Source organism: Bos grunniens, chromosome 20 (assembly GCF_055505025.1).
Source record: "Bos grunniens cultivar Pamir isolate PY7600 chromosome 20, Bosgru_T2T1.0, whole genome shotgun sequence".
NCBI classification, from domain to species: Eukaryota; Metazoa; Chordata; class Mammalia; order Artiodactyla; family Bovidae; genus Bos; species Bos grunniens.
The window spans coordinates 30,462,053-30,474,123 of record NC_141184.1 but is presented as its reverse complement, the minus strand read 5'-3'; the positions used below and the strand labels follow the sequence as shown (position 1 = coordinate 30,474,123).

The following is a 12,071-nucleotide window of genomic DNA, read 5'->3' as shown; positions in this document are numbered from 1 at the left end:
TTGTACTGTTGTTAGGAGCTCTGCCTCTCCCTTGTATCCTGACTCTTGGTCTGGATCAGCACAGGACGTATCCCAGCTCCCCCGCAGGTGTCGATCTGTGTGCCAAAACTCTTACCTTGACTGACCCTGGCAGTTTCATTACCTTATGGAGGTTTTTTTGTGCCAGAATGTCCAGGCTGTGTAGCATCTTGTCTTCTATTCAAATTCCAGCATCCTTTTCTTCTCCTTCCAGCCTCCTTTTTTGGATAAAGTAAAGGTTATAACTGAGAGGTGCAAGTGGACCAGTTAGTTTTTTTATTGTGTAGGGGTTTGTAGAAATGGGTGCTTTGCAATCAGAACATCTTTCATTTTTCTCAGGTTTAATAATTCACAAATGTGCTTTGGCTGAAAGGTCCTAAATGTTTGTGACGTGGCATTTCAGGGAAGAACTTACCTGTGTTGCTAAGAAAATGACCTAGTATGCTTGAATAGGAATATTGGTATTACTTATGTCTGTGGGGAAGTTTATTTGCATCTATTAACCTTATGGAAAATTTATGCTGCCTAGGTTTGAATTCCAGTTCTCCCATTGTCTAGCTATGTGACCTTGGATAAGTTAATTGACCTTTCTGTGCCATGTCTGAATGAAGGAAATAATATTGCCTACCCTGTAGGGTTGTGAGGATTGAGTTATTACTTGAAAGGTGCTCAGATAGTGCTTGGCATCCTAAGTGCTATATAAGTTTCATTACTGTTGTTGTTTTTTCTTAAATCATTGTTTGTATTATCACTCTTTGTACTATGATGTGGTTTTATTAAAAGGAGCAGGTGGGCATTTAATTTAACACTTTGTTTTCCCCAGAAGGCTTGCTTTTTAAAGATGTGCACAGGTTGGAACGAACTGATCTGTGTGACCACCCAAGGGTGTTTTGGTGCATGTCACCCGCATCAGGCAGTGCTGTGGGGAGGACCACGGCACACCTGCTGGGCTGCGTGAGCAGCACTCCTGAGCCCTTCCTCCTTGCAGGGAGTGGCAGGGTGAGGGGCAGAAGTCCCCATCACCGAGACGTGGCCCTTGGCCTATGGGCCCCAACCCTCAACGTGGCCCTCTCCTTTGTGGCCTTCAGGAGCCAGGTGTCACACTGAGGACTCCTCTTCTTGGCAAGGAGGCTTTAGACTCAGGAATCTGACATGCTGTTCAAATGAGTTTGCCATCTTATGCACACATGGGTAGGGCTAAAAATATTTTATTATTTTAGCATTTGTGCCAAGCCGGTCTTTTAGTGCTTCATGGGATCTTTTTATGTTATATAAATTATCTCATGGTCAGATGACTGCAAATGGAGCTATAAATTACTTTTGCAAGGAATGGAACGAGAACAGCTCCTTTCCCCTGGTACAAAGAGACAGAGCCTCGCTCATAATTTTGGGTGAATGACAGAAAGAAAGGAACAAGGCTAAGATGAAGCCGTGAGTTCATTCTGCAGGGATAAAAATGGGCTTTGTGGAGGAAGTTGGGGCCCAAGGAGCCACTTTCACAGCATTAAAACACCAGGGCTTCACGACAAGATTTTACTGTCTTTCTCCATTTGTATTGTCAGCTACGGACCCCAAGAAACACGCCGTAATGTTTGACACACTTCAGGACTGGTGTCGGGAGCTGGAGCGGACCAAAGGCAACATGAAGTACAAGGCAGTGAGTGTCAATGAAGGCTATAAAGTCTGTGAAAGGTAAGCTCTCGGCACCATGCTTTTCTTTTTGACGGATTCGTTGAGATTTAATTCAGGTGCCATACCCGTTCATCCCCATGACGCGTATTGTGGTTTTTAGCACATTCATAGGGTTGTGCAGCCGTGTGTGCTCAGCTGCTCAGTCAGTCGTGTCCGACTCCATGTGACCCCGTGGACTGTAGCCCACCAGGCCGCTCTGTCCATGGAATCCTCCAGGCAAGAATACTGGAGTGGGTTGCCGTGCCCTCCTCCAGCGGATCTTCCCGACCTGGGGATCCAACCTGCGTTTCTTGCATCTCCTGCAGCCATCACCCTGGTCGATTGGAGAACGTTGTCATCATCCCCAGAAACCCCCATATCCCTTGGTAGTCACTCTCCACCCCCCGCCCCAGCCCTAGGCTGCCGCTCATCTACTTCCTGTTTCTATAGGTTTGCCTGTCCTCAGGAGTTCACATAAGTGGAGCTGTGCAATATGTGGCCCTTGTGCCTGGCTTCTTTCACTGACCACAGTGTTATCACGGCTCATCCATGTCATAGCAGATATCAGAATCTCATTCTTTTATTACTGCTGAATAATATTCCATGGTGTGGATATGCTGTATTTTGTTTATCTGTTCATCAGTTGAGGGACATTGAATTGTTTTCACTTTTTGGCTATTGTGAATATGCTGCTGTGAACATGAGTATAAGGTTTCACATGGACGTATTTTCAGTTCTCTTAGGTGTATTCCTAGGGGTGAAATTGCTGAGTCATATAGTAACTGCATTTGACCTTAAGAGGAACTGCCAGACTATTTTCCACAGCCACTGCACCAACTTTATACTCCTGTCCACAGCAATTGAGGGTTCCACTTTCTCCACATCGATCCTGTGCTTTTTTAAAGAAACCCTTAAGAGTAATGACAGTGTATTAAAAGGTAATAAGTGCTTTCCTGGTGGCTCAGATGATAAAGAATCTGCCTGCAGTGTAGGAGACCTGGGTTTGATCCCTGGGTAGGGAAGATCTTCTGGAGAAGGGAATGGCAAACCACCCCAGTTTTCTTGCCTGGAGAATCCCCTGGACAGAGGGCTACAGTCCATGGGGTCACAGAGTCAGACCCAACTGAGTGACTAATACTTTCATTTTCACTTCGAGTGCTATGGAGAGAAAAGTAGATCAGGCGAGGGGCTGGGGCGTGCTGGAGGTGTCGGTGGGAGGGTGTGTCAGGCAGAGGGGACAGCGTGGGCAGAGGCCCTGAGGTGGGATTGAGTCTGGTGCTGTGAGGAGCAGTGAGGGGACTGAGCGGCTGGAGCAGTAGGGGGTGCGATCAGGGAGGAGAGGGCCAGCTGGGTGCTGATGGCTGGGGCGGTTTCCAGAGTTTAGAGCGCAGAGCGGAGGAGCTTGAGCAGAGAGGTTTGATGTGGTCTGACCTACATTTTTAAAGGATGACTCTGCGTCACCCTTTTTTTGGAAACTTGAATCTTATCATTTTGGAACACACTCCTCAACACCCTGCTAACAGTTTCCAAAAATCCATATTTTTCTAGAGCATTTTATATTTGTGATTCTGAGGGGCCTCGTCAGCAGATCAGTTTTTTTTTTCATTATTTATTTTAATTGGGGGCTAATTACTTTACAATATTGTAGTGGTTTTTGCCATACGTTGACATGAATTAGCCACGGGTGTACATGTGTTCCCCATCCTGAACCCCCCTCCCACCTCCCTTCCCATCCCATCCCTCAGGGTCATCCCAGTGCACCAGCCCTGAGCACCCTGTCTCATGCATCGAACCTAGACTGGCAATCTATTTCACATATGATAATATACACGTTTCAATGCTATTCTCTCAAATCATCCCACCCTCGCCTTCTCCCACAGAGTCCAAGTCTGTTCTTTACACCTGTGTCTCTTTTGCGGTCTCGCATATAGGGTCATCGTTACCATCTTTCTAAATGCCAAGTATATGCGTTAATACACTGTATTGGTGTTTTGTTTTGACTTTGTCTTAGACATTTGTATGGTTAGCCCTCTCGTCACGGCACACCTGAGGGTGACAGTGGGGCGGGACCTGCAGGACAAGTGTGGGATCATACACACCCCCCTCACGCCTTCTTGCCCCTCTTCCTGTCTTTACAGTCACAAAACGTGTAAAGGGAAAGCTAGTTAGAAGGAGGTCAGAAACTCCTGCTCCTCGGAGGTGATGTTTTATAATGTGATGTTGACAATGAGAGGAGGCAGCCCCACTCCCAGAGTTGTTTTTTAAAATCCTGCTGCCTACTGATTCAAGTCACTGGTGTTTGCGTAGGTGTCAGCACAGCAGAAACACACCAGGTAGAGAAGGTGAGCAGAGCAGTGTGTCGGGGTTGGAGTGGGGGGTTCTAATTAGTGGTCAGTGGGGAAGATGGAGCCTCAGCAAGGTTTGGTGTTCAGAGCACTCAGTGCAAACACACTCCCCCAAACTGCCCCAGCTAGGCTCCCCTCCCCAACACACACACTCAGCACCACCCCCCTTTTCTGCCCCACTGGAACGATACAGGAGAATCTGTGCTTTGGTTCACACCTGGAACATGTGGTAGCTGCCTGCGTGGTCTCCCCCAGCCACTCTGGCCCCAGCATCCATGCTCCGTGGAGCAGGTTGAGCAGGTGGATCCAGGAGGCTTCTCACCGTCCTCTCCTCTGCGTCAGTGCTCCTCACTGTGCATGATAGAGAAGATGAAACTTCTGACAGGCCCTCCAAGGCCCTTCGTGGCTGGATTCCTGCCTAGCTGTCAGCTTTCCATGCACCACCCCTCCAGCTCCCCTGACCCCTCCTGTGGGCCTTGCCCGTGTGGTCTCCTGTCTCATTTCACTTCGGGCTGCACCAGTGAGTTACCTCCACGTTGTCAATCAGATCTCTGCTCAGGCGTCTCTTTCAGGGAGTCTTCCCAGGACTAGGTGAGGTCTTTCCTTGCACATATGCCTGTCTCCCTGCAACTCCTCTGGTTTGGAATTTATTTTTATCTATAGGAGCCTGATGGGCTGCAGTCCGTGGGGTCACACAGAGTCGGACACAACTGAAGCGACTTAGCAGCAGCAGCAGCAGCAAGCACCTATCACCATTTGGTTCATGTTTGTTTCTGCAGCCCAGCAGTTCTGGGGAATCAAGGACACTGTCTTTATTCATCTTTCTATCCTCAGTACCACGTATAGTGCCTGACTCATAAGACCCACTCAGTAGATAGGGGCCAGAATGAATAAATTAACAAAAGCCCCAGTGGTTAGAGGAGGGACCCCAATCAGCTTGGATAAGAATCAGGAACGGAGTGTCTGCTTCGCCTTCTCCTGAAAAGCCTTCCTCTTCCCACCTCCCTGAGAAGGCAGAAGAAGGTCCCCAGCCCTGTAGGGAGTGTGTGACACAGAGGAGCCAAGAAGTTGACTCAGTCAAGGAAGACTGCTGGCCAGGGGGTGTTGCTCTGGGGGTTCCCTCACCCTGCTGGAGGTGGTGCCTGAGAGGATCGTACAACTTTGCTTGAGGAAGTCAGCTCGTGTTTGGAGAGGCTGTTGACTTTGTCTTCAGAACTCATCCTAATGACAAAATGAGCACTCTCCAAGGAGGAGGGTGAGTTGCTTGTAAACGCTGGCAGTCTCATGGCAGAGCCTCCGTAGAGCCCCCTCGAGTTCACTGGGACAGGAGGGGATGTCACAGACCCCCCAGCAGGGCAGAGCTGCCCATTTGTGCAGCCCCTTTTCTCAGTGACTGCATGCTAAGTCGCTTCAGTCGTGTCCAACTCCTTAATACCCCATGGACTGTAGCCCACCAGGCTCCTCTGTCCATGGAGGTTCTCCAGGCAAGAATACTGGAGTGGGTTGCCATTTCCTCCTCCAGGGAATCTTCCTGATCCAGGGATCAAACCCACATCTTTTATGTGTCCTGTGTTGGCAGGCAGGTTCTTTACCACTAGCGCCACATGGGAATCCCCAGTGACTGCATGTAAACATGCTAATACACTGGGTTCTGATGTTTTCCCCCAAGTGAAAGACTTGATAAGAAAAAATAATAAAAAAAATTTAAAAATTAATGCTGGTTCACCAGCATTGTAAAATATTCACCCTCACCATAGTAGAGGAGGGCATGTAGATTTTTAAAGCAGTGTGGCCCCACCTCATGGGCCTCTGGGGAAGGAGCTGAGAGCCTGCTCATAAATGAAGCCCACGGGTGAGTCTCCTGAAAGGGTTGGGGAACAGCGGTCTGTTTGTAAGTTGCCATCTAGGGCCATGCTTCTCATGGTTGGCTGTGCGGCCCCATCTCCTGGGAGCTGGTGAAAGCGCAGCTTCTGATTGTAGAGGTCCAGGTAGGGCTGAAGAATCTGCTTCCTTCTAAGTACCCTCATCCCCTGTGCACACCTGCTGTGCAGGAGCTTCTAGAACAGCAGCTTTTATCCTGTGGGCACACCTGCTGTGCAGGAGCTTCTAGAACAGCAGCTTTTATCCTGTGGGCACACCTGCTGTGCAGGAGCTTCTAGAACAGCAGCTTTTATCCTCTGTGCACACCTGCTGTGCAGGAGCTTCTAGAACAGCAGCTTTTATCCTGTGGGCACACCTGCTGTGCAGGAGCTTCTAGAACAGCAGCTTTTATCCTGTGGGCACACCTGCTGTGCAGGAGCTTCTAGAACAGCAGCTTTTATCCTCTGCGCACACCTGCTGTGCAGGAGCTTTTAGAACAACAGCTTTCATCCTCTGTGCACACCTAGAGATCTTTTACCTCTCTGCTATTTAGTAGTTCTGAGTGCATCCTGGACACTGGGAGTTTTTAGGTCTTCCCATGTGACTTTAATGGGGAGCTTGAGTTTGAAAGCTGTTGATCTGTGAAGAGGTTTTTGCATCAGTAACAGCACCTGAAGAAGCCCACCCACTCAAGCGGACCTGAAGGAAATACCCTGAACGCTTCAGAATCTCAAAAAGTCAAATAATTCTAAGTTTTAATGGTTTCATGTGCTAATATCTTGGCCTCAACCTGTAGTTCTCAACCTGATTTTGCCTCACATATTATGGAAACTTTGTTCTTTTTAATTACCATTAAGAGTTGTGTGTGTTTTTTTTTTTAATGGAAAATTTCAAAGAGTATAAAAGAGAATTTGATGAATTTCTTTTACTCATCACCCAACTTCAACAGTTATTAACTCATGGCTAGTCTCTATGCCTCTATGTACTCTACCCCCCACACCCCGCCCTGACTATTTTGAAATAAATCCTAGAGCTCATCATATTTCATTCATCAATACTTCAGTTTTACATCTCTAAGAATTAAGGACTTTTTATAAACATAACACCATTATCACAACTTTCAAATAATCTATAGACTCTCACATGGTTACCTTTTTCTTGCTTGTTTACCTGAAGAAACCAGGCCATTCGTCTGATCGTTGCCCTACAGTGTGGATTTGATGATTACATCACCATGATGATGTTTGAACTGTTGTTTCAATTGATTAGATCTAATGACTTGATCCCATTCAAATTCTGATCTCTTCAACTCGGAAAATCCATCTTTCCCATGACCTGGTACTTAAGAAACTTACTTCAAACTAGGGGTGTGCTCGGAGAAGGCAATGGCACCCCATTCCAGTACTCTTGCCTAGAAAATCCCATGGATGGAGGAGCCTGGTAGGCTGCAGTCCATGGGGTCACTAAGAGTCAGACATGACTGAGCGACTTCACTTTCACTTTTCACTTTCATGCAATGGAGAGGGAAATGGCAACCCACTCCAGTGTTCTTGCCTGGAGAATCCCAGGGACGGGGGAGCCTGGTGGGCTGCGGTTTATGGGGTCACACAGAGTCGGACACGACTGAAGTGACTTAGCAGCAGCAGGGGTGTGCACACAAACACCATCCGATTGTTTGCCATTGTAGTTTTTACACCATAGGCACCTTCTGCCTTCTCATCCTTCCTTCAAGCTTTTTGAGTGAAAGCTATTTATAGCTCCACAATGGTAGAACTCAGGAGGTCTTTTTAATAGAAACCTACATCTCCTAATTAGAGGAAGAGATAGTGTCCCAGTATGTCTCTGACCTCTGCAGCTCTAAAAACCTAACTCTCCTACATCCTACTACTTAACAGATTTGTTATTTTTAGAACCTAAATTTATTTTATTCTTTAGAAACTGAAGTCATACTGCTTGGGGCCTGGTTCCAGCTCCACTAATTCTTACTAGTTGTATAACCCGGGAAGGGCCTGAGTAGAGCTGTGTTTCTTGGGGAATGAATAATGGTACACATACCTCATAGTGTTGGTGGGAGGATTAAATGAATAATTCACGTTAAGTAATTAGAACAGTCTGACACATGGTAAGCAGTTAAACGTTGTCCGAGCACTTGATAAAATGTCTGGGCAGTAGTCATCATAATTATTGGTTTTCATGTTAGTCTGACTCAGATCAACACAGGTATATTGTCTCTGTATGATGAGAAAGATCCCTCCTAGTTTCAGAATTCCTATACTCAGGAATCCAGAAAATTGGTATTGATGAACCTGTTTGTAGGGCAGGAATAGAGACACAGATGTCTAGAGAATGGACTTATGGACATAGTGGGGGAAGGAGAGAGTGGGACAGATGGAGAAAGAAGCCTCAACGTATGTACATTACCACGTGTAAAATAGGTAGCTAGTGAGAGGTTCGGAGAAGGCAGTGGCACCCCACTCCAGTACTCTTGCCAGGAAAATCCCATGGATGGAGGAGCCTGGTGGGCTGCAGTCCATGGGGTCGCTAAGAGTCGGACATGACTGAGCGAGTTCACTTTCACTTTTCACTTTCATACATTGGAGAAGGAAATGGCAACCCACTCCAGTGTTCTTGCCTGGAGAATCCCAGGGACGGGGGAGCCCGGTGGGCTGCCGTCTATGGGGTCGCACAGAGTCGGACACGACTGAAGCGACTTAGCAGCGGCAGCAGCAGTGAGCGGTTGCTGTGTAACACAGGGAGCCCCGCCTGGCGCTCTGTGATGACCTAGAGGGGTGGGATGGGGGCAGGGAGGGAAGCTCAACAGGGAGGGAATGTTGTAAAACTATTTTCCTCCAGTTAAAAAAAATTTTTAAAGAATTCATATACTGTTAGATATCAGATGTCCAATTCCCTTCATTTTATACATGAGGAAACAGACCCAGAGAGGTGGGGTAACTTACCTAGGGTTACACAGAATCAGAGGCAGAGCTGGGATTTGAACTCAGATTCCTGACTGATTTGGACAGAGACAGTTTATCTGCTCTTGTTCTTAACCGGGAGATACGGTCCATGTCAAGACAGTCTGCTCAACTTCCTGTGTTCATCGACGGCGACCGTTCATATTTAATGAATTAACTCTGGTACTAAAACCAATGACATCTCTTTCCTCTAGGTTGCCAGCATACTTTGTCGTCCCCGCCCCTCTTCTCGAAGAGGACATAGAGTTCTTCCAGGGTCGTGGCATACCAGTAAGTGCACCTGGAAACCCTGAAAGCATGGGTTACTCATGGGTCCATTCTGGCAGATTATCCTACTTAAAGCCCTTGGCTTTGGTATTAAACAGTTTGTTTTCAGCCCGAGAGCAATCTAAAAATACCTTCGGGACTCCCCAGAGGAGCCCCTTCGACAGGAGGCTCCCGGGGGACAGAGTTCTGAAGTTTTCCCAGAGGCCCTGGAGCTCTTAGCAGAGACATCTTTAAAGAGCTTTAGGAGGATTCTAGGCCCAGCTGGTGTTGAAAGCCAGCCTAATTTAACACCTAAATTGTTCCGAGGCTGAACCGTCCCCTCCAAGGGTTGTAGGGTTTCAAATCCTTTTCGGCCTCTCCATTAATCCTGAATGGGCATAGCTGAGTTCCCGCCCAGAGACAGCGTGGAGACTTACTTAGTTTTCACAGAACAGACTGGGATGGGAGCCATATTTCACGTGTCGCTGATCAAAGAAAGCAAGACTCTGGCAGTTATTTCAGTTTCTAATTGGTGGTTGGGAGTTGCCAAGCCTGCAGGGAATTGAGTACAGAATGAGAATCACAGATAAATGCTGGGCCGTGCACATTGCTGGTGCCCCTCAGAGGTCACTCTTGTAATGGGAGGTGAGGTATCTCAGCAGCGGTCCCAGCCCCAGCAGTGCGTGCAGGCTGGGCAGGCAAGGAGACCCTCTGCCTGCATGAAGGGCTGCCTGCTCGTCTGTGCCAGCCTGTTTGTGCCATGAGGGAGCATAGGCCTGATCTTGCCAGTTGCTTGGACTTCTCAGGAGAAATAAGAAATATGGGTTTTTATGTGAGTTTTTCCTATTTCTAAATGCATGCAGCTGTTTTCAAACTCTCTGGTTTCAGGACTCTTTACACTCTTGAAAAATCATTGAGAATCTCAAAGAGTTTTTGTTTATGTGATTGTATCTGTTGATATTTGCCATATTAGAAACTAAAACTGGAAAATTGTTTAATGTTTATTTTAGTAGTAAACTCATTAGATGTTAACATAAGTATTTCTATGATAAATAACTATATTGTCCAAAACAAAAAAGCAGGATAGTACTGTTGTACGTTTTTGAAAACAGACAACTGCCTTCTTTTATCCCCTTTCCTTCATTCAGTCTGTTGTGCTGTGTTGGGTGTGGTTGAAGTGTACGAAGACAATCCAGCCTCACATAGATGTGTATTTAGGAAAGGAAGGAGTATTTAATAGCCTTGTCAGATAATATGGTACACAAAAAATTGATAAATGGTTTTGTAAAGGTTAATTGCAATAAAGAATCTGAAAACATAATCAATGAACTTTTCATTCACTGCATTAAAATCCATTGGTCTGTCTTGTACTCTGAATGGATCTTAAAACATGCATGATTTTAAAAGCATAATACATTGGTCATTTATAAAACAACTCACTAGGTTATGTTCAAATATTGACGTGCTTTCTTAGATGCAAATCACATTTTTTAATATCATTCCTGTCTCATTAGAAAAGTCTTTGAACATTGGGAATTTGTTCAGCTAAAAAGGCAGAGACTAGTCTTCCAAAATTGTAATTTTTGCTTGAAAGTACAGCTTTTATCACTAGCAACAAATTGTCAGTTGTTTTCCTTGTTCTTGTTCAGTCACTTAGTCGTGTCTGACTCTGTGATCGCGTGGACTGCAGCATACCAGGCTTCCCTGTCCTTCGCCATCTCTCAGAGCTTGCTCAAACTCAAGTTCTTTGAGTCGGTGATGCCATCCAACCATCTCATCCTCTGGCGCCCCCTTCTCCTGCTGCCCTCAGTCTTTCCCAGCATCAGGATCTTTTCCATTGAGTGAGCTCTTCACATCAGGTGGCCAAAGTATTATAGCTTCAGCTTCAGCATCAGTACTTCCAATAATATTCAGGGTTGACTTCCTTTAGGATTGACTGGTTTGATCTCCTTGCTGTCCAAATGACTCTCAAGAGACTTCTCCAGCACACAGTTCGAAAGCATCAGTTCTTTGATGCTCAACCTTCTTTGTGGTCCAACTCTCACATCCATACATGACTACTGGAAAAACCATAGCTTTGACTATCCAGACCTTTGTCGGCAGTGATGTCTCTGCTTTTTAATATGCTGTCTAGGTTTGTCATAGCTTTTCTTCCAAGGAACAAGGAGCAGATGTTTTCCTTAAAGTTGTTGGGCTTTTTTTTTTTTTTTTCTAAAAATGAATGTCTGCCAGATACCAAAGTCAGAACACCCTACTTTGTCTGTCATTCATTCTTTCAGTTCCTTGAAGATAGCACCTACCTCAGCTCTTAAGTCAGTCTCATGGGTGCTTTTCCCTGAGACAGACACTTCCATGCTTGGATTCCACTCCATCACACAGTGTATAAAAGATATTAGTATTAAATATATTGTACACCATGGGGAATATAGCCAAAATTTTATAGTAACTATAAATGGAGTATAACCTTTAAAAATTGTCTCTCTCTATTGTATGTCTGTTACTTAATATGGTACATCAGCTATACTTGAGTTAAAAAGACAAAAAACAAAGGAGACTTAGCAAATAATGGGGGGATTTATCCCCTTTTTAAGATAAACAGGATCATCAAACTAATTCTTGTCTGTTGTCAAGTCCTTCATACGAAGAACCTGTGGCCCTTTCCCAGACAGAAATTGTACAGATAATAGTAGGGGAACTCATGTGTCTTCTGCTGAATTCCTGTGAGAAGTCTTCTCTCTCACCAAGAATGTTGCTTGCATTCTATTTACTGTTTCAAATAGAGAATGTAAGTCCCCTCCATGCCTGAGCTGAGAGGAGATGGTTACAGTTGAGCCCCAGTGGGGAAATGAGCCATGGTTGGCTATTACCAAGAACAGATTCTTTCTGCCCCGGGAGAGGAGATAAAGAGGATGAGAACACGTGACTTCCTAGAACCTGCCACCAGTCATGGCTTGAG

General features: G+C 45.9%; 1 protein-coding gene across 4 annotated transcripts in view; it reads left to right on the top strand.

The window, feature by feature from the left end:
* MTMR12 (myotubularin related protein 12) overlaps window positions 1-12,071 on the top strand; it is a 70,072-nt gene that overhangs the window by 39,560 nt on the left and 18,441 nt on the right. For all 4 annotated transcript variants that reach the window (XM_086361308.1, XM_086361307.1, XM_086361309.1 and 1 more), the window contains 2 exons: window positions 1,581-1,710; window positions 9,064-9,139. In XM_086361308.1, the coding sequence (XP_086217434.1) occupies window positions 1,581-1,710; window positions 9,064-9,139 (206 nt within the window). The remainder of the gene's footprint in view (window positions 1-1,580; window positions 1,711-9,063; window positions 9,140-12,071) is intronic.